Raw genomic sequence first — 25439 nt, forward strand, 5'->3', positions numbered from 1 at the left:
CGCTTTCGTACTGAGTTAGACAGATTTTTTTTCTTTTTTTTTATGTATTAAGAAAATAAGTGGATGGTTCCCAACTACAAATAAAAAAGGAGGAGACTGTATTTGTTTCAAGTTTAATTTTTAGTGACAAAATCAAAAATAACAGTATTCAAAGGAAGTAAAGTCTTCAACAACCCTGGATCATTGTCAGTGTGTTAAATACCTTGCAGAGCATTTCATTGTGAGTGAATATAATCTCTGTAGCTACAAAATTATTGGATTATCATTCTAAAAGTAATATCAATAACAGTGAATGAAGATGTATCCTAAAACATTTAGTCATCATTCTATTGCGATGAGCTGGAAAACATGGAGCAGGAGGACTGAACTGGTGTTTCCTTTATCTATTTAATCTACTGGATTGCACATTCTTTTAGGTTACCATACAGCTGCACTGTGAACTGTATCTATTGGTGACCTTTTAACTATTTAACCAGAACATTACATGGAAGTGATCTGCTAATCTGTATATTTGCATTCTCACTTTGGTTTTCATTTTCACACAAATCAATGCAGGTCACACGTACAATTGAAAATAAGTTGTGTCCACCTCAGACTGTTTCTTGTTTCATTCTATATCAATTAGTGTAAACCAGAGGGACACAGTATTTCATGTGAAAGAGCAAACACAGGGAAACAAGGTAAACAAAATGCATCCTTAAAAACCAAAGCAAAGTGATGCTGTATGCTCACACACCCATTCTTTTCATCTAATCATTCACACTGATAAAGTGTCATAAATGATATACTGTATCTACTATTCTACTCATTCAGATTGCTGGTGCTGCACACTCATAACTAAGAGAGCATAACAAATAAGGCAAAGCCAAAATTCTCCTCTTTATGTTTTAGTACTGCGGCTTTGGTCACAGACATCCCCACATGTGGCCTTATAAGGGCACAGCCACGCCTTCCTCCATCCTTCAGGCTTAAGACAAGCACAACACTACTGTACTACAGTCTCTATTGCTTACACACCAATCCAGCACACAGCCACAGTTGCACTGGCAACCATGTAACAGTTTATCAGTCCGTCTGTGCATAATGTCTCTGCGGCCTTCCCTCGGTATCTCAGAAAGTCCACAACGGTGTGACCAGAATTTGGTTCGTCATATAAGGAGATCTAGAACAGGTTCTCAGCCATGGCAGTGAAACTGAGTAGAAGTCTTTCTATCTCGTTCTTCCCGCTCCTACAGCCAGTCAAGTCTCTCACTCAAGTTATGGCAGTATTCAACGGACGTCCACATGTTATTAAAACAGTCGAGCCTGTTTCTTGAGCTCATTTCTCTTCCACAGAGCCAGCCGGTCAAAATCCTCCACAGTCATGCCAAACACTTGGGCAAACTCCTCTGGGGAAAGGTGACGCTGAGAACACAAGGATAAAGATACGCCACAGAGTTACCACATTGTACCCAATTAAGAGTCACATTCTTCTAATATGCTATTCTTTTCAACTTGGCCTTAGTTGCCATTGAGGACATCAAAGTTATAATGACAAGAAGACAAATTTTAATTCAAAAATTACACACATAGTTCACATGTTAATTTAAGGAGATGGAATTTACAGGAACAGTTCAATTGAAGAACATTTTAGAGAGTTTGGTTGGTGGCTTGTCAGAAGTTTTAGAGGTGGGTGGGGTTCGGCTGTGGGTATAGTCTTAGTATCTCTAAAATCTTGGCTTCGGCGTCCAGTTTTTATCTGGACCAAGGCCACGTCCCAGCACACTGAGCCTAATGGCCCATTCATAACTTACCTCCAGTCTGGCTCTGTCTACATCTTTAGGCACCCTGTTGCGACCTCTGGTGGTGACAATGAGCGCCTCGTAGGGGTAAATCTGCAGAGAGGGAGAGGTAGCCGTGCTTCATCATACTTCAGACACTTAGGTACAATAACACTGGGATTACTCAACATATAGGCTAACTCATGTGGAATGAATTATTCAAGTGATTATTATAAAACCTTACCTTGTATTCTGCTGGGAGGAAAGAGAAAGAGAATTAAGTCAGTACAATAGAAAAAGCATTGAATTAATTGTTTCAATCTAATAAAGGGTAGGTGTTTTACATTCATATTAAATTACCTTTGCTTCCCCAGTTGACCTCGCTGCCACTGTCATACTGGTACTGGTAGCAATCTGCACTCTGAGGCTGCGGGTGTAGAGAGGGGCAGCAACAGTTTACAAATGTAAACAGATACTGGCATATTTTTAAACTGAGATATGAAACATTATGTAATGAGTTTGGGAATAACAACAGCCCTAACAATAACCAATTATAGTGCCTCAAGGTTAATATTATTATCATATAACAGATGCAATTATAAAGAAGTGAGAGCCATCAAACATAAGCCCTGAGTCTATATAATAAACACAGCTATTCATGCTGTGTTGAGTCTTGTTCAGTGGACTCACCCTCTGGATGCCATTGCGTCCATATCCTGGTAGCGAGGCAGACTTACAAACAAAATCTAAAATACAAAAAACAGTAGTGAAATATTACATTAGTCAAGCCAACAGCTAAATTTTCAATTATTTTCATGTAGATTGGCACATTGAAATCTTATGATTTCAATGCCAGGTCAGTGCCAGAAGATGGCACTCAAGACCAACAGAAAAAAATCCTAAAGTTAGAGATATGTGCACAAAATACTGGAGCTTTGTTGATGTAAGGTCATTGAATCCAGCACAAACACATAATTTATGACCAAATGCCAACCTCCATTCAAAAACTAAACATAGTTATTTAAATGAATTGAGATGGTCTGCATTAAGCCTAAATCATTTTAGAATATTTATGACATATAAATGATAAACTCACCACTGTCAGCACTGTACTGAGATCTGGGAGCTGCAAAATGAAGAGATCATATGGTTACATGACATCTTCCTTATTGCAAAAAACACAAACGCTGCAGTATTTTTAATCGGCCCTGCTCTAAATTTTGATTAAATTCCTCAAAACATATTCAGGGGAAATTGCTGTAGAGATTTGACAGCCGTCTGTCTAGTTAGAGGCGCAACAAAGAAACAGAAAAGGAGCAAGTTGGGTACCCATCAAGCCCTGGGAGGAACACAAAACATCAAAGGGGCAACAAGGCAGAAAGAGGCCAGGCAGGACTGGTGCAGGGAAGAAGGGGAGAAATAAAAAAATAAAAATAAAAACAACATACAAAGACACACTGCACGCTTCGCCATCTAATCGCACAACACAGCTTGTATGGCTACAAGGCTTTGTTGCCTTTCAACCGTGGCCAACAGAGTCCCGTTCAGTTGTGTCCCCTCCCAACAGAGAAACAGCTTTAATGAGAGATCTTACTGCTCATAAATAAACCAGGATATGGGACACCAGCTGTGTGTTAGAGAGAGAGAGAGAGAGAGAGAGAGAGAGAGAGAGAGTGAGATAGATACACAGATAGATGGATGGATAGATGTAGAGATGGAGAGGTATAGAGAGCGATATCAGGAGAGAGAGGAGGAGAAAAAAGCTGGAGTAAGCATGCAAATTGATGAGGGAGATGGTGAAAGAGATGGAGCAAGGAAGTGAAGAGAAAAGGGAATCACTGGATAGTGATGAAGACGGGCTGGTGTCTGAATGTCAGGGGCTAAAATAACAGTCCCAATCCACTGCGTGACCAGTGAAGCCTGGTCCTTACAAACAACTCTGGCAGCTTCAGGTCCGGCTTTATCATATCTGGCACGTCTGCACACCTAGTTGAACACTTTTGGTAGCTTGAAATGTTCAGAATCAGTATGATCAGATAACCCCACAACAATGACAGGCCACCGCTGCTGCTGCTGCTGCTACTGGCCTACTGCAGGTTCAGCGGCAGCTGTTGAGCTATCTCAACATCTTTCCATCTCAATAAACCACCCCGCCTGCAGCAGCCATGACCCCCTCTGACCTGCATCCACAACCAAGCCCCAATGACAGCGGAGGCTCATAAAAAGACCTCGTGGAAGCACATGATCACACCGGGAGGGACAAAGACATGGCTGCGCAGCAATACAGTCAGAGGTGCAGGCACTCATGAACTTGCAGCCAGAAAGAACAAGAGACAAAGAGGGAGATGTGTAGGGGGGCAGGGTGGATCCTTACATCCGTTGACAGTGTTGTTATACGCTGTGGTGCCGTAGCCTGTAGTGTTGAGTGTTTCCTTGCTCCCACTACGAGAATTCCTTGCACTGCCCCAGGGGTCGTTGTCATAGGAACCGGATCTGGCTTTCATCTCCTCCTTTAGGATCATCCTCCCGATGCCACTCCCAATCTGAGAGGGAGAAAAAAAAGAGGCAGAAGGGTTGGGACATGAGGGAAAACTGCTAATTTAATGTACAGTGAATGCAAGATGGAGAAAGACGCAAATAAAGAAAAGGGGCATAGTTTAGGCACCATATCATAAGAAGTGCATTATTTATGAGTGTTTCTGAGGAGGTGACTTTCGTCAACCAGATGTTGAAGAAAGAGAGAAAGAAAATAATGAAGCTCTTACTCTTTGAAGACTGTGACTCCAACTCTCTTCATCTCCTCCTGTCGAGAAGCGTCTTCTCGGCATCCGATAGGCTGAGAGAGAAAACAGATAAAAGAGATTCTCTTGTATGAATATAGAGCTCAGAGTGGAGCGCAGTAACAGAGAGGGTGAGTGAATAAATATGACAACACGGAGTTACAAAAGGGAACTGTACTTCCCTGTCTGTATTTGGTCGAGTGGAAAATGAGTAAATGCAGCTTACTATGCAGCTTGCCATTCAAAAACTCAGTGAAATGACACTGTTTCCTACCCCTGGGGGAGCTGGTGTATGGGTAGTAGTCAGACTCTGACTGGGTGTATGGCTCAGGAGAGTAAGTGGACAGTCTGGAGGATCTGAGGATGTCCTCGCTGGTCCTGCTTTTGGTGGCTGCGTCCACATGATTGTCTGTGAAGAAATGGATCAAGTTAGTATAGAAAAGAAAAACAGAATCAACGTAACTGGTAATTCTGTTAAAGAAATGTATTGACATTTTGGGAAATACGCTTATTCACTTTTTTTTGCCAAAAGTTAAGATTGATTCCACTCCAATATTTGTTCTTAAATATGAAGCTAGAGCCAGGAGATAGTTAGCTTAGTTTAGCATTAAGACTGGAAACGGGGAAACAGCAAGCACCTCTAAAGATCACCAATGAACATGTTACATCTAATTTGTTTAATCCGAACAAAAACCAAAGTGTAAAAATGTCCAGTTTTGCAGAGGTTACATGTGCCGAGAGCCGTGACTTCCTGGAGTCTCTACCAGCTACCTGGCAACCTCACAGTGACGAGAAGAGTCCTGGACACTGTGTCTGGTGTTTGTATGGATGAAACACACAAGATGTGTTAATTAGGGACCTTTAGAGGTGATGGTAGGCAGATTTTGCTGTTTGCCCTTGCTTCAAGTGTTTATGCTAAGCTAAGCTAACTGAAACTCCAGACTCAGAAAGTTTTAGACAAGAAAGTGAAAAGGCGTATTTCCCAAAATGTCAAACTACCAGGATAAGACACTGTGTGCACTGATGTGTGCTACGGAGGAAAATGTGTTAATGAATATCATAAAGATGTACAGCGAGAGTACATTAATGCTACATATCGTGTCATCATAGCCACCATTCCTGTCAGAGGAGATCAATATTTCAGCCAGCAGCATGAAAATAACCAGCATCAAAGTGAGTTCAGTAACTGCTCAGCCTGAGGAACACAGTCATTTCATGAGGGGCGTGAGGCGATGATATTGATGCCACTCTGCACTAAAGCACAGTCAATGGAAGTCAATGGGGGTGACATGCAGTGTAATGTCAGATAGATTGCTCTTCACTCTGTTAGCCATTAGCCATGCCAGCCCCAATCCATGATCCATTGAATTCCTATATACATGATGCATGACACCAATGGCAGACATTCTCATCTTTGGGACACACACACACACTTTCAGCTCGACGACCGGGCGCTACACACACACACACACACACACATTCGAAGCCAAGTTTAACAGCAGATTGAAACTTCTGTCTGGAAGTATGGATATACAGTATTCACAATAGATGACAAACACAAGAGGAGAGACATATACTCATACACACACACACACAGACAGACAGACATATGTAATATCTATCTACCGACAGCGAGAGGAGGGAGATACTTACAGTGGCAAGATCACCGGGTAAGGTGGAGCAGAAAGTGGAGGGAAGTGAATAAAAGTGATTGGAGGTGAAAAGAAAAGGGAAACATTATTGGAACGACCCAAAGGGAGATGTGACAATGTGAGAGCTATGCTACCCATACGGAGAACAAGACAAGGCCAAAAAACTGGGGTCTGATACAGCCTCTTTTCTATATAGGTAGCAAACTAGTTAACTGAATAGTACATAACTGGCCTTTGATGCGCATAGCAACACAACTTCACATGTGTCTGTTGTGGCTTTAGGATTTACATCAATCCTGCTTAGTGCTGAAACAAGAGAAAATAATAATCAATAGCTGTTTAGGAAGACATAAAGCACGACAAGGATCAATATGACTGATGTATGTGCTGAGTGTCGGTATTCTAACAAGGGAAGCTTAAAGGTTTTTGAACTTGACATTCGCAGTGGATGCTGAAATTACTTTATTCTTCATGAGCAAATATGTATCTGTGCATGGAAACATTATGGCCAGTGATGTACTAATTATAGCTGAGAAACATAGAAGGGTGAAAGTGTCCACACACAGGCCGACACAGTAATAACTACCCCACAAATACCAACACATACAGTACGGAAGAACATGCAGGACAACAACAAAGACACACTATCCTCAATCAACAGATCTTAAGCCTTGTGACTCTCAGCTGAAAAGTCTTTCCCAGTGTAATGTGACGGGGGTTAGCGAATCTTTTTCTACTGCCTGTTTATACCAAAGCATGCTATCCAGATGGCGGAAGTGCATTTAAGTTTAATGACTTGTAAAAAAGGCAAAAATAGCATCTTGTGTTAACCGTACTGCCGTGCTATTTTGACTGAACGACAACATAAATCCACACAATTAAGAAATCAGACTTCCTCTCTCACATACTCCCTCAGCTTCCTACAAAAAAAACGACCACAACAGCTGTCTCCGGATTCTGCCATGAAAACAATTAGAGTAACATCTCCTTAAATCACATGCTGACCACTGGTTAACTAGGAGAGGCTGAGAAATAAGTCTCCAGAGCAAATATAAATTCCAGTTATAATACAGTTTTCCACCGTGCTTTGTTCCGTTGTTCTATTCTGGTGAGCTGCGTCTCCTCAGAGTCCCATGTACTCAACACTTGTCACGCCTGAGCAACCTTCACCTCATTCACGGTCTACCCCCGACAAGAACCTGTCGTGCTGCGGGAACTGCGACCATGAAGCAGCCATGCACGTGTGCTTGTGGCGTGCACACTAAACATTGCTCCATTTACTAATGCAATAAGCCTGATTGATCTTTATCTTCAATTCTGAAAAGAGTTGTACGAGTCAAACTCTATTTCCTTTGTGCATTTTCAAGTCAATCCTTTGGATTCATCTGGTCTTGTTATTGATTGGCTTCCATTTCGATGGTAACTGGAACATCAATACTGCTAATAAATCACAATCACTTGAAAAACATCAATAGGCTGGTAAAAACATCTACATCTAGTACTCAAACTCAGCAGGACTAAAGTGACAGGAGGACAGGCAGGCTAAGGCGGGGCTAACTGCACTGTACCCGCTCTCGTATAGATGGGAGGCTTCCTGTAGATGTTGGGGTCCCCTGTGGCTGAGGAGAGAAAGAGGAGATGGAGAGGTGAAACGTGGAGGAGTAAAGGAGGAGAGGATGTGAGTTTCTGCCAGGATGATCGGAGGCGAGGAGGTGGAGGTAGGAGGGATGGTTGTAAAGGCAGGTAAAAGGAGGTAAAGATGCAGTATGAGGGGAAGAATATGCCAGAGCAATTATGTGCTGTATAAAAATACAACATAGTCACATTTTCACACCCCCTCATTCCCACGGAACTCAAAATGACCTTTCTGAATGATTTACATTAGTGGATAATGGCTGATGAAATCTTCCCCCCACGGAGCAAAATAATCTATGTGATTATGAAGAGTGCAATGAGGAGTCCTACCTGGTACATGAAAATGTTTAGGGGGCTGGATTGTGGTGGGTGTGCTTGACCGCCCATCTTGGCCATAATAAGGTGAACTCCTGCCACTCTCAGAGCCTGCAGCCAGCCACAGCCAATCACAGCAAAGGAAACATGAGCATGAAGGAAGGCCTCGACACAAGTCTCATCCATGCAGATGAAAACCAAACAGCCTTAACATTCATTCAAGTTATAGAGTGACATCGGATAACTTTTCCACTTGTGTGATGACAAAGGTTGCTTGTCGTCTTATGACAGTAATTACAGTGTCAGGGCACATGTGTAAGAGTTAAATGAAATGACAGCCAAGGAGCAACTGCAGCATATGAGATAGCCAAAGAAGTATTTTGGAGTGAAGTGAAAGACGTTCTGGCCTAAGGCAGTGAATGTGTAAATCATTTGTCACCATTGATATTCTATGAAAGCATATTTGTTCAAATATAAGAGTGGTGATGACATACAAATGGAAATGACAAGCAATTTGATCTCTCTTAAAGGAACAGTTCGACATTTTTGGGAAATCTTGCGCTGTGTTAGATGAAAAAATTGATACCACTCATGTTTGTACACAAAAAACAGAAGTCGGTTAGCTTAGCTTAGAATAAAGACTAGAAACAGCTTGGCTCTGTCCAAAATCTGCCTACCAGCACCTCTAAAGCTTACTAATAAATATGTTATATCTCTGTTTTTTTATTCGTACATAAACTGAAGTGTAAAAATGATAATTTGCCATTTTACACCAGCAACAGTAACTCCCTGAAGTCTCCACCGGTTGCCAGGCAACATCACAGTGAAGCTAAGGCTAAAGCGATGCTGGTACGTAAGTGGATTCTTTTTCCTTCGGACAGCTTCCACTCTTTATGCTATGCTAAGCTAAGCTAATCGGCTGCTGGCGGTATCCTCACACTGAACAGACACGTATGAGAGCGGTATCGATCTTCTCATGTCAACATCAGCAAGAGAGCAAATAAGCATCTTCCTCAAAATGTTGAACTATTCCTTTAAAACGACTTAACTGCAGTAGAATTATTCCCAAAATTAAAAAAAAATGACTCATCTCAGAAACTCCATAAGTGCTTCAACTTTGTGCAGAAGTACAGCATGATTAACTTATTTTAATATTTTTTTCAATCGACTGATAACTTGAAGGTTTTAAGCAGACACCTAGGAGTGAATACCCTCTGACTCACCCGGGTAGCCATAGTGCTGCGGAGAGCGAGGCATGATGGGTGACATGCCTTGACGACTATACGTCGGCGAGTCAATATAACCTGGACTGGAGCACCGCCTCTGCTTCATATCCAGGCTGTCATAGTCCTGAAAAGACAAATGAGACAAGGTGGAAGTGAAAAAAGAGGAGGGGGGCAACAGGGAGACAAATAGCTTAGTGACAGGCCCAAATGACGTTCACTTGTTTAAACTCGTCCTAAGTGCTCTGCTACTTGGGTGGGAGGAAGAATGCTTACCTGAGAATAGGGAGAGAGCGTCCCAAGTGACTGAAGAATCAATAGAGAAAGTAGAGTTATTATCTGTACTGCAGCACGGAAGTATAGGACAAGCAATATTTCATGTATCATCTATTACCAGGACCACAAGAAAAGACCAGACAGTCTTTTCAAATGCAATCAATGCTTTGTTTTATCCTGCATGGATGATTGGTGGGGTTCTCTTCATGGGACAAAGTGATGACTAGCAGCCACATAATTATTTTAAAGTCAGTTAAAGGCATAGTTTGGTATTTGGGGAAATAAGCTTATTTGCTTTCTTGTCAAGAGTTAGAGGAGAAGATGGATACCACTCTCATGTGTGTCTAGAGCTCACTAATGAACAGTTTCCCGTACACAAACTGGAGTGTAAAAACATCAAGTTGTGGTTTTACAAGATGTTGCATGACTATTTCTTGGTTGGGCTAGGTTAGTGAGCTTTAGAGGTGCTGATAGGCAGCACCTAATTTTAAGCTAATTGCCTGCTGGATCTAGCTTCATACTGAGCAGACAGATATAAGAGTGGTATCGTCTAACTCTTGGAAAGCGAATAAGTGCTATTTCCCAAAATGTCGAAACCATTCTTTTAATATCTTTTGTAATAAGACATGTACCAGAAATTAATGTGAACTGCCTGTAGGCAGTAAAATCCACCAATCTGTAACTTCTGTACTATAAGATGTTCACAAATACTTAAGGCTCATCACTTTTGATTTTTACAAAATTTCACAGAAAATTCCAAAAAAATACTTTTCTGTTAAAAAATATTTTTCATGTCCCCATGCATTCATAAAATATGCTTTACAGTTAACAAGGTCCTCTTGCGATGTTGACAGCTCAGTAAATGCTTTCAGACAGTGAAGCAGAGTCCCATGTTTTACTTTTAAATGCATTCATGCAAATGTCCATTTCAAATAATCAAATCAAAATAATCCACAGAATCAAATTTTGAAAAATGAAAATAATGAGCCCTACAAATACTGTACAATTGAGCTGTAATGAAGAGACACACTTGAGCACAGCTCCATCCAAAAACTAAACAAAGGTGTTTCTTCTGAAAACAAGACCGATGATGAGACCAGTGCTAAGCTTGGCCTGGAGTGTGTAGCAGCAGTACCTCCCCATAGTTGTAAGTGTCTAGCCTGTCATCAGAGGTGTATCTGTGGTAGGGCTGGTATGAGGAGGATATGAGGTCTGGCTGTTGGACCTCGTATATGGCCTTGACCTTTGGCAGGGCAGCTAGGTCCTTATAATCTAGGAACTCATTCTTCACTCTGGCCTGGAGAGAGGACACACACACATACACCCACCAAACACAGAGACAACAGCCACAAGACCCAACGTCAACCACATGTACGATACACGGCAACAAAGTAAAATGGAAACTCCACCGGTGACAGTGAGCCAGTCATGCAGAGGAGTGAGAAAGAGCTGATGAAGCACACACAAGCCTGCACACGCACATACATGTGTGTGTGTGTGTGTGTGTGTGCGCTCGTCAAAAGTACACATGTACGCTGCAGAACCTGACAGCAGTGTAAGTTGTTGACATTCAGGAGCTCAGCATGTGTGGGAAAGAGAGCAGAGGATGCAAAGACAGCTAGGGAGAGTGAGGGAGAGGAGACAGTATGGACGACAAGCGTGCTTACACTGCATTTCTCCCTCATCCATCACCTTAAACAGAAAGGTCATTGATTATGAGACGAGAGCAGAGCGGGCCAGGGCTGAGCAGAGAGCGGTGACTCCTGCTCGCATGCAGACAACCCTTGACATGCTAATACTGCCGACATGCAGCAACACTCAGCAGACTGCCAAGCAGCACAGTTGGACACTGTTCCATATCTGGCTGAAGCCTCATTTTGAAATGGAACTTGTCCAACTCAATAATACACAGTGACAACCTTCACATAAACCTGGTATGTTCCCCAACTAGCCTCCATATTTTTTCATATGTGTATACATATATTTTGAGGTTTTAAATGGACAACCAGGAAGCACTGATTTGGTGATTTGCACATCAAAAAATGTTTAGATGTCTATGTTAAAACTACTAAATACATTTAGTTTATTTAGTTTAGCCAAAAGTGCATTACCTGCTTTCTTTAGGTCTGAACAAGACTGAGAGTCTACAGTCATGCTAGCGGCTCTGTACTTACACTAGGTGCAGTGGCGTTGTGAGCTAAATGCAAACATCACAATGTAAACATTAACATACTGATTGATGTTCAGCAGGAAATTTTGAGATATTTCATTCAAAACCAATACTGTCAACCTCCTGGTGGGGCTTCAGAAAAGTCAGGAGATCACCGAAGGCAGTAGGATACATTGTCTTGGGTCCATAAATGTCTGTACAAAATGTTGTGCCAATCCATCTTTTAAATGTTGATATATTTCACTGTATGTTTAACAACAACTTTGACCTGCTGGTGGTGCTAATTGGAAACTATGGGATCACTAAAGCCATTAGGATTCATCCTCTGGGGACTATAATTGTCTGTACAACATTTTATGAAAATTTTATTCTGGACCAAAGTGGTGCACTGACTGATACTACCATCCCTGGAGCCACAATACTCCCGTAAAATGTTCAGTTTTCATTCAAATTTAGCCAGTTTAGCCCTGCACGTCTGGGTGTTTTTCAACTTGCAAATCACCATATCAGTACTGGAAACTGATGACTGAAAATGGTCATCACAGACATAAAACATGTGACATAATATTGTGCTGTGCTATAGAAACAAGATATTTTATAATTTTTTCACTTCTAACTCCCATCACCTCAGCGTTATTAGAACAGGGATAGGAGACAGACAAGTGAAGTGAACAGGCCAAGGGAGTGAGCTGCCTCTCAGGTTGGTGCTTAACCACTCAAGCCTGTGGGTAGCGCTTGTGTTTCTGGTGTAGCAATTGTGCTTTTAGGGTAAGCTCGGCGGCAGTGGCTAAAAGCTGCAAAGTTACAGGCTACTTACACATATAACCCTACTGGGAGAGCCTATGGAGGAGCCCGGTGGAGAGATGGAGGCCTCTGACAGGCGTCTGTGCTGTGAGGTACGAACAGACAAAGAGAGGGGAGAGTGCACACAGTGAGGAAATTACAGCTGTCATTTTACTTGAACATGTTCATTTCAAACTCTATCTCACCCTGAGTCTCCTCTCTGCCCTCGCTGCCTGCTTGCATAATGGGTGCCACACCTCACATCCTGAAGACGAGCGAGAGAGGGAGAGAAGACAGATTGGCGTTGGGTGTTCCCACATGCCATGCATTCATCTTACGTGGGGAAGTATGTGTGTGTGTGTGTGTGTGTGTGTGTGGATGTGTTGGCATCAGGTTTCACCTGTAAGGTACATTTCCTCTCCCTCTTTGAACATCATGTTACAGCGGGAGCATCGAGCGCAGGTCGGATGGTAGTGCTTCCCTCCCGCCTGTGAGGAGCAGAGGAGAGGTGTGACTGAACATAAATTATCATCATAAACAGTTTCACGGTGAGGGCTAATCTACAAATTGCGCCTCCACCTTGAGCTGGTCATTATCTCCATATGTTTTCCACTGTACATTGCCTGACCACCAATGGCCTCGTAATGTATCCAGACATCAGTGCATAGCCTGTAGTAGTTTCACCAGCATACAGCAATCACGTGATAGCCACCCCCCACTTTCCTTCATACCATAATTAGAGCAAAGATCCCTGTAGGTCAGTCACATGAAGAAAAGTGTGTGTGTGTATATGTGTGTATGCTACAGAGAGAAAGAGGGAAGTAGGTGGCCATGTAAGTGAAGGACACGTGTCCTTGGACATTCAGAGCACCCCCAGGGAACACATCCAAACACACTTGGCGCAGGTGAAACGGGCACATGAAATGATGCAATATGATGTCACAGTGCCGCCTCTGTCCATTAATCCAGTCCAGTTCACGGTCCCGATGTTTCTCATATATGTCTCCGCAGGGCTGATGGCCAAGGCGTGGCCCCGTCCCGTCACCTCTGCCTTTCTGACACACCATTAGAGGATTTCTATTTATAGAAGCGCTGCTGACATGTGGCCAAGGAGACGTGAACTGCCTCATATGAACACACCTAGCACCTGCTTTTCATAAAACTACTTTTATGTGATCTGCAGGAAATTGTGCTCTCTCCAAGGGCTGCCAGTGAGCAGTATGGTTCTTAATCGTATCTAGGCTGCCTTTGAACCAATCCCTACTCTGCTTGTCTGTCTCAGGTTACTCTGAAAGGGAAGCCAGAAGAGGATGCAGCATTTCCGTCTTATGCTTTCCGAGCAGCCGAGCGTTTACCGTCTGTGGTCATACGGTATCAGTTCAACAACTGCTGTTACCATTTCTAACGAGGCCCCCATTCTCTCCGGCGGCATTAATAGGCTGCTATATTTATTGGCACAAGACACTGAGGAAGGAAAGAAGTGAAACTGAAGAAAGGAGGCTCCTCTCCTTATGCTCCTCTTTCTTCCCCTTCCTGTCGTTATTTCTCCCCTTCTCCATCTATTCTAAACTACTCATTAAACTAAAAACGCTTGGTTCTGGAAAGTTGGACTGAAGAGGGGTTCCAAGCCTAATCGTCACCACAGACGGAAACACAGACAAATTAGTCTGCATTTTCAGTGTAGGAGAGCAGAAATCAGTACAGCAACTCCAACTCCAGCCACATTATGATGAAGTGATAGATGATTTACTGGCATCCGTGCAGCGTTATTTCCGTCAACGAAAACTATAATGAAAAAGCGTGTTGACTTTTTTCACAACAAATACTAAAATTAAAAGATAGTTGTTGAAATCAAGAACAATGAGGAAGCATTTTATATGAATTTTTTTTGCCAAATAATAAAAACGGATAAGGCTGACAAATTAACTAATTAACTAACGACCTGCATGTATCTGTGGAGTCTCAGTTTCCTTAGAAGAAGTCTGACTGACTGCGGTCAGTCTCAGAAACAAGTGTTCACGATTCATGTAAAAAACATGTTATTTGGAAAGCTGTAGCTTGCCCTGATATACATTGTTTTTACAAGTCCTAATTCCTTATTTTGGGAAATATGCCAGGTCGAAATATACTAGAATTTTCCTTTAAGTTTTTTAGGACTAACCAAAAATCAAATGACTAAAATTAATGTGGAAAATGTCCACAGAATAGAACCAACGTAAAATTAAAGTATGGACAATCAGGGTGACAAAACTATAGAATCCTATCCTGAATGCATACTGTATGTTTCGGGGGTTCGTGTTTTCTGGATCGACAGAGTCGATTCAGTTCCACGCTGCAGCCTAAAGAATTAAATCATTATGATATCAAAATTTGACAGGAGTAAAGCACGAATGTCATGCGTGCAAGCACATACACAGACTGAGAGAAAGACACATAAAGGGAAAAGAGGAGGGGGGGGACTAACAGCTAAAGGCTGACATGTCCCCATATCTATAAATAGCCCAGAGAGGCTGATAGTCAGGAACAAAGCACTTTACACCAGCAATTCTGACAAGCAAAGGAGCACAGGGACAACAAGACCCCGTGTGTGTGTGTGTGTGTGTGTGTGTGTGTGTGTGTCTGACAAAGTTTTACTACGTCTGCTCCCTTTCCTCAGGTCCCACCAGACAAGAGACGCCCTCCAGAGACTCTTTCAAAACATTGAATTAGCATCTGCACTTTATCACTTTCATTATTTTAAACCCTACTCCCCTCATTATTTTCCCTTCACTTCTTTCTTAAACCCATCTTCATCTGTCCGCCTCAGCTCCTCTCCCCACTGTTGACTCCTTCATCTATCTCTTTTTAAAACTGCTTCGGCGTAAGAGCACACAAAGCACAAATGTGCATTTCTATCACTGCAGAATTTGCTTTCTGTGTTCTCTCCTCCTTCCATCTTTTCCCTTCACTCTTTACCCTCTGATCTTTTTATAACTCCCTTTTCCTCTCAACTCCTCGCGCGTTGTTTTTTTGCTTCCTGTCTGTGCTCTGCTCAACGGTGCTTCTAGAAGAAACAGTGAAAAAGTGGCTATGCACTCATGTTTGACCAGGCTAACAAACTGCAGCTGGATTTGTTTTGATTTAGTAAAGAAGGACAAAAAATAATCTTCCCCCCCTCTTAAGTCGCTCACTCCCTAAAGCACAGCGGGGTTTAGACGGAGCCGAGGATAAAATGCAACTGCCCCGTTCTGATAACGCTGATTACACTCAGTTACCACAGTCAACTCCCAATTTGGATTTCTGTATCGCTGCAGAATTCTGCACAGATAAATCTCCTTTAACACCATCACATGTCGAAATCTGGTCCCCATTCTCACCTCCAGAACCCGTCCACTGATGTATCTGCTGCAGGTCTCACATTTCACCCCATACTGGGCGTGGTAATCTGCCTCACAGTATGGAACTCCATCCCTGCAACATAAAGAATAAAAACAAAACTGCTGTAGTGTGTCAAACACACAGGTAAGCCTACTGGGGAGAAACCGGATATGACAAAGATCCAGTGTGTCTATTTGTATTGTCTTTTCTGAGTGAGAAATGCTTTGAAATGTTGTTTTTGTCTCTTTACACACTCACTTGCTGATGTACTCTCCGGTGAGGACCATGTTGCAGGTCCGACATCTGAAGCAGCTGACATGCCACTGTTTCTCCAACGCCAGGAGAGACTGACCCTGCTTGATCTCGTCTCCACAGCCAGCACAGTCTGGAGAAGAATAGTGTTTGAAAAGATCAAGAAAGAAGAATGGGAAGAGACAGGAAGAGGGTGATCAAAGGTGTAATTGTACATCTTTAAACACCTACTGTGCTCCTGACTGTAGTTTTCTACCCCTGTGGCACAACCACCTCCTTAATCAATAGCTGTACTAATGTGGGTTATTGCAGAGCTGTGAGGCTTGTTCTCTCAACTGTAAGCACTGTTAAACATGATTGAATACAGGCAGGAAGCAAGTATCACTGAAGTAGCCTCAGGGCTAAAACAGTTGCATAAAATCCCCCTCACATGAGACATGTATGAATCTCTCTCTGTCTTTCTCTCTCTCTCACAGACACAAGTACACACTGTATACGATTCTGTTTCCCTCAGTGAGACGCCCCAGCAGGCCTTATTGACAACCACTAACAGGGCAAGAAAGAAGCAGGACAGCCCAGAGGCAGCAAATGATACATGGCTGCAGAGTGTCAAAATGCTGAAAAAAGGTCAGCGCTCCATTTGTTTCCATTTGGAAGATGTTTGGCTCAGCTTAACCTTTCCTGATCCTGACCACTGCCCCTGAGAGAAGCCTGGAGTCATGAGGGACCACTCCACTCTGCCCTGTCAGCCAAGACAAACTGTGTTTTGCAGTAAAAAAAAAACTGCAGTGTATTGAGTTGGGTTTCTGCAGTCCAAATAAATCTTAACTGTCATTTGGTGGTGATAGTGCTGAGTCTATAGTGCCAGGATTTCAGCTGCAGACTGTGACTGTGCACAGCTGATTTTCTTCTGAGTCATGATACAGCTCCCATTTTAGCCACAGAATGAAATAGGTATTAGATCATCTAAAAATGATGTAACCGAGCTTGTGACAAGAAATCGTTAGGTATGGTTATATAAGAATTCACACTGAACAACGGAGGAAAGCAAACTGCTTCTGCACTGTTGACATTTTGGGAAATAAGCTCATATGTTCTTTTGATGAGAGTCAGACGAGAAGATAGATTCAACTCTCGTATCTGTCCGTTCAATATGAAGCTACAGCGAGCAGGCAGTTAGCTTAGCTTAGCATAAAGACTGTACACAGGCAGAAACAGCTAGCCTGACTCTGTCTGAAGGTAACAAAATCCAACTACCAGCACCTCTAAAGCTCACAAATGAACACGTTATATCTTGTTTGTAAAGAAGTAGGTGCTGATTGTGTAGAAAGCAAATAAGCGTATTTCCAAAATGTTTAATTATTGCTTTAAGGAGACACAAAATAGGATTAAAACAGGCAACTAAAACTTTGATTAAGGTTAGATAACTACATTTCTCAGGTTAGAGGTTCGGTCATTTACGCATAAATAAGTGAACGTCCACTGATTCCACCACGCTATCTAATGTCTGTTCCTAGCCTTCTCCCCTAGAAGCCAGTGCATTACATTTAGTGTCTGCACTCTGAGTCCCGTCTCACACACTGCCTCCTCATAAGACAGAGTGATGAACATGTACCTGGGGAGCCATTTGGATTTTATTCCTCCTGAATGGAGCGATCTGGGGAGGACAGTTATTCACTGCCTCTCCACCATCTGTTATTACTGCACAGCTAGTGAGCAGCAGCCTGCTGTCCGTGTGCCACACTTAACAAATGATTCACTATCAATCACTATTGCTCTGTTGTGGGATCATAATTTGTCATTTTCCTGCTTTATACTGAAAAGGAGAGGGCACTCTTCCACCTGTCTATTAACACAAAGGACCTTCAGCTCATTATTTACTTCAGTAAACAACTATATAGTGCATGCGTGCATGCAGATGTACAGTGAATACATAAAATCCTCTTTTCTCTGCATGTCGACAGTAATGAATGAATGATGTGTCTGTTTGTGTTGCATAATTCTCAGCTGGCGGATCAGCTCGACAGGTCAGAGCACTGATTTGACAGACACTTGATTAGCTAAATGAGCTAAATGGGCCTCGTGGACACATCACATTAGACTCTGCGTACTGTGGTGCCTGGTGGCCCTAAACAGAACGGACAGAGCGAGGCGGACGCTGGACTTACGGCTGGGCCCGTGGATCTTGATCGGCTCATTCGGCTTGACGAGTGTGTGAGAGCACTGCTGGCACACGCAGTCCTTTCCACTGAACGTCACTCTGTCTCCGATGGGGAAGGGTTTACTGGGGGAGGGAGAGAGAGTTAGAAAACAAGCGCACAATGGGAGACAAAATGCCTGCAGTGATTGTGAGTGTTTACATTACATCCAAGTGTACACATGGAAATAACAAATGGGCACTGGCAGAAACATGATTGGGTGACAGACAGGCCATACTGCTGCTGACACCAGCTAAATACAGCCTGATATCCTCTATGAACCTGAAAATATATTTTCCAAACAGTTGAGGCTGCGAGTTAATAGGCTGCTGATTGTTGCAGGAGCACCTGGCTGCTCTGTGATTAAAGAGCTGATAATGTGACACTGCCACAGGCTTCTAAAAGGAAAACTGTCTCTCTCAGTGAGAATGAAAACTTATTAGGGAGCCTGTGCGGAGTGCATACTGATCTTAACTGCCTCTTTCTCTCTCAGTCTGTCCGCCCAGTTCGCTCTGCCTAGCTCCCTCCCTGCACAGCTGGTGCCGCCAGGTCACTCATTTCTTCACAGGCTAAACTATAAAGAAGAGTAAATACACACACATGTAGACAAGCAGAGCACGTGACAGCAAAACAGCGCCTATGAAATCAAATTCACCACATCATGATGCGCTGATTTGTCTCTCTTTCCTCTTCTATAGCATTTTGGTAGAGACCGATTGATTTCTTTATGACCGAGAGGCTGTGCGAATGAATGGGGAGCTAAAAGGCTTAGGGAAGGCTGTTTAAAAGACATAGACGGCGGTAATCCTTTTACTCCCCCGCCGAGGACTGGAGCCGGAGCCAAGACCCAGAGGGAGGCTAGAGTCTCCAGCAGAGCTCACAGTCAGCACACAAGAGTGCAGTACATCCGTGTTGGAGATGTACAGAGGCAAGCGCGGATAAAGGCTTGTGCAATATACACGCACGCTGCGGAGGTTGTGAGCCCTAGAAATGGGGTTTCTAGGGAGCTGGGAGGATTTTACAACTGTTTCTGTCTGAATATGTGTGTGTGTGTGTGTGTGTGTGTGTGTGTGTGTGTGTGTGGAGGGAACAGGCACATACATTATTCCAGGTTTGCTTCTTTGTGCTTTTATGTTATTCAAAGAAGGACAACGTCCATACATAAAGCAGAGAGGACGCACAAGTAGGCAGACCAGACGAGACATTTCACCACACAAATTATTCAACAAAGGCCCTGGTAAACACTGAGAGGGACATAAGTAAATGAAAACTGATAAAGCGTGTTATTCATTTCGACTTCATTTTAATTTCACCCTTCAGTTGGTCTCAAGGTTAAAGCATCTGTTTGGAAACTCAGACAATTTTCTATTTCTAATTTAACTGATAGGCCACACTGAGCAAAAACACATAGAGTTGTCTGTATTTGACACATGAAGCCTGTTTTTGAGGTTTGTATCTGTGGCTAAATCCTTTATATGAATAAGTGCCTGACCGTAGCTACCCCAGTCTATAGTCCAACTGAAGCACAGGAAATGCTGCGATGGTGCAGAAGAGTGTGTTAGTGTGTGTTTGACCTTGTCTTTACCTGTGTGTTGCTCTCCCTCCCTCAAGACACTCTTGCCTTGTCAGCCTTTCTCAGCGCTTTAAAAATTTACTCTGTTTACATATTTAATGCATGTTTTTTTTAATCTTTTTTTCTCTTTTTTTTGCTTAAAAACTGGCCACAGAAGTAAAGCTATTTATGGCTTTAGCGATGTGCCCTCTATCTTTGATCACCGCCTTCTTCTTTAAAATCGGCATGGAGAAAAAGTGAAACTTGCAATCTGCCTTCATTAGAGCTGATGACAAAGAGAAAGAGGGACAGCATGATGAAGACAAAAAGGAAGACGATGTGATGCGGATGATGATTAAGAGCAGGAAGATGATGATGGTAATGAGGAGGATGAGGAGGATGAGGAGAAGACAGAGAAGGGGGGGCGGCAGGAGGGGAGGAGTGGGGAAAAATAGAGGAGATACAAGAAAGGACTGTGAGCAATGTGACAGAGGGCAGACGGAGCAGGAAAGAAGAGATTCACCCTTCGGCTTCTCGCTGTCTCTTCCAGTTGACTCCACATACACTGACACACACACACACACACACACACACACACACGCACACACACACACACACACACACACACACACACACACACACACACACACAAAGACATCCCTGTCATTGTCAGGACTGCTCCACTGACTGTCTCCGGCCAGTTGGTGTCAGTTCAGTTTTTTTTGCCCACGGCTGCCGGGCATGACCGCATGTTTATCAGCCAATGTCAAGCAGATACACGGCAACAGGCAAACACTACCCTCCTGGAGGGAGGTGAGGAAAGATCGCTCTTATGTAAACCTCATAACGCATCAAAACAGACAGGGAGGGAGAAAGAGCAAAATAAGAGACGGGTGTTCCCACATACCATGTATATGCAAAACAAACATGGAGAAGGGACTTTTTTAAGAATGAAAGAGAAGAGAGAACGAAATGGTGAAATAAAAAGATGAAAAAGGAGCCAACAGGGATGCTGACTCTTAGTTTGTTCAGGAGGAGCTTAACATGAACACTGATGGAGGTCAGAGGAGAGATGGCCTACTTTTGCTAAATCTAACAGCGTGAAACACCAGGTCAGCTCTCTTTTTGGAATCGTGTCTCGACTGAGCAAAACCGCAGACTGCTGGAGCTGTCCAATCAGACATCTATTGGCATTCAGGAGCTGAGACGAGACTGAATCACGAGCTGATTGGCATTATAAAAACGCACTAGAAAGAGATGAGTCACCTTTGCATTTCTTATTTTGGAAAGCTGCAACTTGTGTAGCATCATTTGAGGAAGGATTGCATAGTCATGAGGCAGAAAAAAACAGTGAGTCATGGCAGAGGAAGATAAAACAGTCATACATTTCTTATTCAGTAGCTCCACAATTCATCTCCTGTCCTGCGTCCTCTCCTCTATCATGCTGTTCTTTAACAGGCTACTTTCACTAATGAATCAAAACTTTTGTTCTTCATCACAATGTGCACAGCACGCACACAGGCACTGTACAATATGTAGAGTAGTTATGCTTAAGTTTCATGGGTAAATGTGTACTGCTAGGACAAGGCAGTATGGATAAAATCCTTTATCATATCTGGCATTATTAATACATATTGTGATATAATCAGTTTTCTGGAAAACATCAGCATGTAAAGAGAAACCAGCTGTCTGTTCACGGATGAAATCATCCGAATGGATGTTTGTTTTTAGCTACTCCTGCATTTTAAAGCTACACTAATCAATATTTTTATGTGAATAATGGATGAAATGACTGTGGACAATATGAAAGGTGTCGCCTGTCGTGACCAACTCACAGAGAATTATCACCCAACTGCAGTTCCTCTCAGCTCACGTGTGCTTTTTATTTTTTATTTCATTTTTTTTGTTTTACGGCCCACACCTTTGCTGTTATGGATCACTCTCACCTCTTTCATCCACCCTGTTTCCAGCGACAGCAGGCAGCTGTTTTCAGAAAAAAGCTCTGACAAAACCCACGGCACGCAAACAGCAGACGGACAAAGTTAGTGACAAGCTGGTGAACATATCGGAGCATTTAGCATGTAAAGAGCCAGAAATTTTTCATCAGAAGTTGGTGGAGACCAAAACCGTGCTGACAGGAAAGTGAATATTGGACATTTTCCCAAGTGCCCAGAAACAGGACTCCATATAAAAGCTAATTTTGCACCATGTCTGCTGGATGTGAAAACAGGCAACTGTATAGGTAGTCAGTTTTTTCAAGTTGATAATGTCAATCAATGTTGTGTTTACAGCTTGTTGCAACAAATCAGTTTATGCAGGTTTAAAGACAAGTCAAGATAAAAAAATCCTATGACATTTTCTACCAAATAGTAGACAGTTGTGTTTGTTGTGTGTGTGTACTGTATGTGTGTGTGTGCATGTGTACCTGCAGAGACTGCAGACAAAGCACTTGGGGTGGTACGTGCGTCCCAGAGCGGAGACCACCTCTCCTGTGATGAAGCTGTCGCAGCGGTCGCAGCGTGTGCCGTATAGACGCTGATAGTCTGCCGTGCAGATATACTCGCCCTTCTTCTGGAAGAAGCCAGATCGCGCCAGATCACAGTTACACACTGTGGGAAGAACAGGTGAGAGAAGGTGAGGACTGAATCAGGACACTCAAAACACTAAAGCATGAGGAATAACCTGTGGATGAGGGCATCAGCAGATGTTAACAATAGCCGAAATGCTATTTTTGGTTTCCCATTCCCAAAAAAACACACTGCGGTTTCCATTTTCTGTCATGTGCTCTCAAAATCAAAAGAAATAACAAAGCACTCAGCAGTATTATGTGTTTTACAAGTCCTGTTTTTCTGTTTTTCCAAGCTTTGCTGCATTAGACTTGTGTATTTTGTTTTTCAGTGTGAGCACCCTCCTTTTCACCTGTTTGTGAGCACATGTGTACTTGTTTGTGCTGTGTGTGTATGTTTGTCTTCACACATGACTGCTAGGGAAGTTATTCAGCTCCAGACAGTGGTGAGCCAATTTACTCTGATGGGAATATAATGATATAATCAGTGGAAAAGTCATTTTGTGCTAAACAATGTGAAGAAGGAGGCAAAACAACAGACCGCAAGTTCCCAGCATCATCAGAAAATCGACTACGGACTCATTAAATACCAATGGGGACGACACCAAAACCATTTGCTGTGCATGCACAAGGTGAGTGCTCAGTTTGTGTATGCGTGTGTGTCTCTATATTGCGTATCCTAAGCAGAGAATATGTGCTACAGCACTTTGCCATGTAACTGAGAGTGAATTCCAGTGGGTGTAACAATATAGCTAAGAGGCGTTTTCACAGATCAGTGGCCAGCATGGTTGCTGGTTTCTCCCAGTCTATGTGGTTTACCAACAGGAAGAGTTGACAGTTATTGTAAACTGTGGCTGGAAAAAATGCTGTGACCTGACACACATGACACTGATGAAGGTCACATGCTGTGTAAAACAAATCCAACATATTTTGCACACGTGCGTGTATATAAAAGTCACCTTTTTCAAAAATTGTAATAGCCTTTACCCAATGATTACTCTCCTGCTGTGATACTGCCCCTCTAATGATAATGTGCCACTAAAAACGCACACCAACCGACCAGTTCTGCTGTAATTAACATGATATATATCTTATTTATCTTTATCTCATTTGCTGAATCTCCGTTTTACAGGGGTTTATTATGTGCCGAACTATTTCTTGTCCGTGACCAGCGACCAGGCAACAAACAGCGCCTCAAGGAAGTTACTGCTCCCAGTCTTTATGCTAAATTAAGCTAACTGGCTGCTAGCTCCATCAACATATCAACCATGCAGACAGGAAAATAAAAGAAAAAAAGCAACTGCCCTTTTTGCCCTCCAGAAGGGTTAGGGTTAGGGTTAGGGTCCAACACACAATACTCGACTGAACACAGAGACTTGTCTAAATGATTCCTAAAAGATGAGTGGTTTTCTTAGAGATGAAGAGCAGATTCCAACTGCACAAACCCTCAGATCCTCCTGATAGGCCTGCAGCTCATGGATTGGAAACTAGATCAGAGGCTCAATATCAAGCACATTCTTGTACCTGGCAACAGTTGAGAATACATTTACTATTAAAAGAAAACACCCAAACAAAGTATCTATATTTGACCAAAGCTTGATCTAGCCCTGTGATTGATTGGCGAGCTGTCCAGGGTGTGGATGAATGGATGGTAACTGATCTGACTATGGTGGGCATTATAAAAAAATCACATCCAGTGACAATTACCCCTGAAAGCCTATACTGTTTCAACGCCGAAGCCAAACCACTGACCGTTATCACAGCATGACAAAATGGAAATAGAATCTACGTGGAAAAACTGCCAGTCAGTATCAGGTCCAACTGAACTGACAGTGCTGAAAACTGCTTGCATCACACTGCCTGCAATGAAGTGGATTGTGAAAGTTGACAAAGCATCATTCTGCCTGTGGTGGAATGAAGTACCTCGAATACCAACAACTTGCTGCTAATAAATGGCTTCATCCTGAACTCATTCAGACTGGAGCTGCTGCCACAGGCTACACTTGGCTCCCTTTAGCCAGCAGTATTCAGTGTATGCTGGCAGGCTGAGGGTTCACAGACACACACACACACACACACAAGCACATAAACCCTTCAAAGGGGCTCATTTAATTTCAAGCTGTTTATGAGTGGAGCGTATTGACTTAATGGTGTAATAAAAGATCAATGGGCCCCCACTTAAAAACAAAACAATCTCGGCTCCCACAGGAGGATGGAAACACATAAATCCATCCCCGATGAGATGGCACTGCGCGTATGCAGCGATGGGATGATGAAATGGGACAGTGTGTATGGTGAGGTATGATGATGGATCTTTATCATTGTGACAGGTCGTTGGCATCAAGGCAAGGCGGCTGCAGACGAAGGGAGGGAAGCAAAGACTGAAGAAAAGGAGGACCAGAGCTAAGCTTCAAAATAGCCTGTTTATAAAAATGTGCGCGTGTGCATGTGCAAACCACATTTCCAGAACCACTGAACAATGGCACAGAGCTTCAAAAAGTGTCCCTGCTGCATTTTAAACCAGACTAACTAAGGCTCTTACCAGAAACCCAAATCACAGGCTATCTGATGCCTTCATGGAAAAGGGGAAAGGGAGAGTAAATATTTCCACATGTACTAGACTCTTTGCAACAGAAAAAATAAATGATTGAAATGGTCCATTGCATTAATTTAATAAAAATGTTTTTAATCTTCTAAAACTACATGTCTCTTTCATTCTCCTCTCTCGCTCTCTTTCAAAATGAGTTGCTTTTCTTCTGCACCCAGATTGATTTTTAAATTACTGGAATCCGCTCAATTAGCCTAATGCACCTCATTAGCATACGGACGCCTGACCAAATCACAGCCGGCCGACTGGATATGCTCGGACTGGATTGGATGGGCTGGATGGATGGTTCACCCGTTCTGGCTAATCACATTG

At 42.8% G+C, this 25439-nt stretch overlaps 1 protein-coding gene across 1 annotated transcript in view; it reads right to left on the reverse strand.

Annotated features, from left to right (window-relative positions):
- Positions 1-1290: 1290 nt before the first annotated feature.
- ablim3 (actin binding LIM protein family, member 3) overlaps positions 1291-25439 on the reverse strand; it is a 34427-nt gene continuing 10278 nt past the window's right edge. Inside the window, exons 3-23 of the mRNA XM_070913790.1 lie at positions 22379-22562; positions 18372-18487; positions 16210-16336; positions 15951-16044; positions 12995-13082; positions 12801-12859; positions 12629-12700; positions 10777-10938; positions 9642-9671; positions 9366-9492; positions 8158-8253; positions 7761-7811; positions 4815-4949; positions 4526-4596; positions 4135-4303; positions 2857-2886; positions 2451-2506; positions 2121-2187; positions 2005-2012; positions 1794-1874; positions 1291-1404 (exon numbers count right to left, since the gene is read on the reverse strand). Of these exons, the coding sequence (XP_070769891.1) occupies positions 1291-1404; positions 1794-1874; positions 2005-2012; positions 2121-2187; positions 2451-2506; positions 2857-2886; positions 4135-4303; positions 4526-4596; positions 4815-4949; positions 7761-7811; positions 8158-8253; positions 9366-9492; positions 9642-9671; positions 10777-10938; positions 12629-12700; positions 12801-12859; positions 12995-13082; positions 15951-16044; positions 16210-16336; positions 18372-18487; positions 22379-22562 (1937 nt within the window). The remainder of the gene's footprint in view (positions 1405-1793; positions 1875-2004; positions 2013-2120; positions 2188-2450; positions 2507-2856; positions 2887-4134; positions 4304-4525; positions 4597-4814; positions 4950-7760; positions 7812-8157; positions 8254-9365; positions 9493-9641; positions 9672-10776; positions 10939-12628; positions 12701-12800; positions 12860-12994; positions 13083-15950; positions 16045-16209; positions 16337-18371; positions 18488-22378; positions 22563-25439) is intronic.

This window comes from Enoplosus armatus, chromosome 10 (assembly GCF_043641665.1).
Source record: "Enoplosus armatus isolate fEnoArm2 chromosome 10, fEnoArm2.hap1, whole genome shotgun sequence".
In the NCBI taxonomy this organism is placed as follows: domain Eukaryota; kingdom Metazoa; phylum Chordata; class Actinopteri; order Centrarchiformes; family Enoplosidae; genus Enoplosus; species Enoplosus armatus.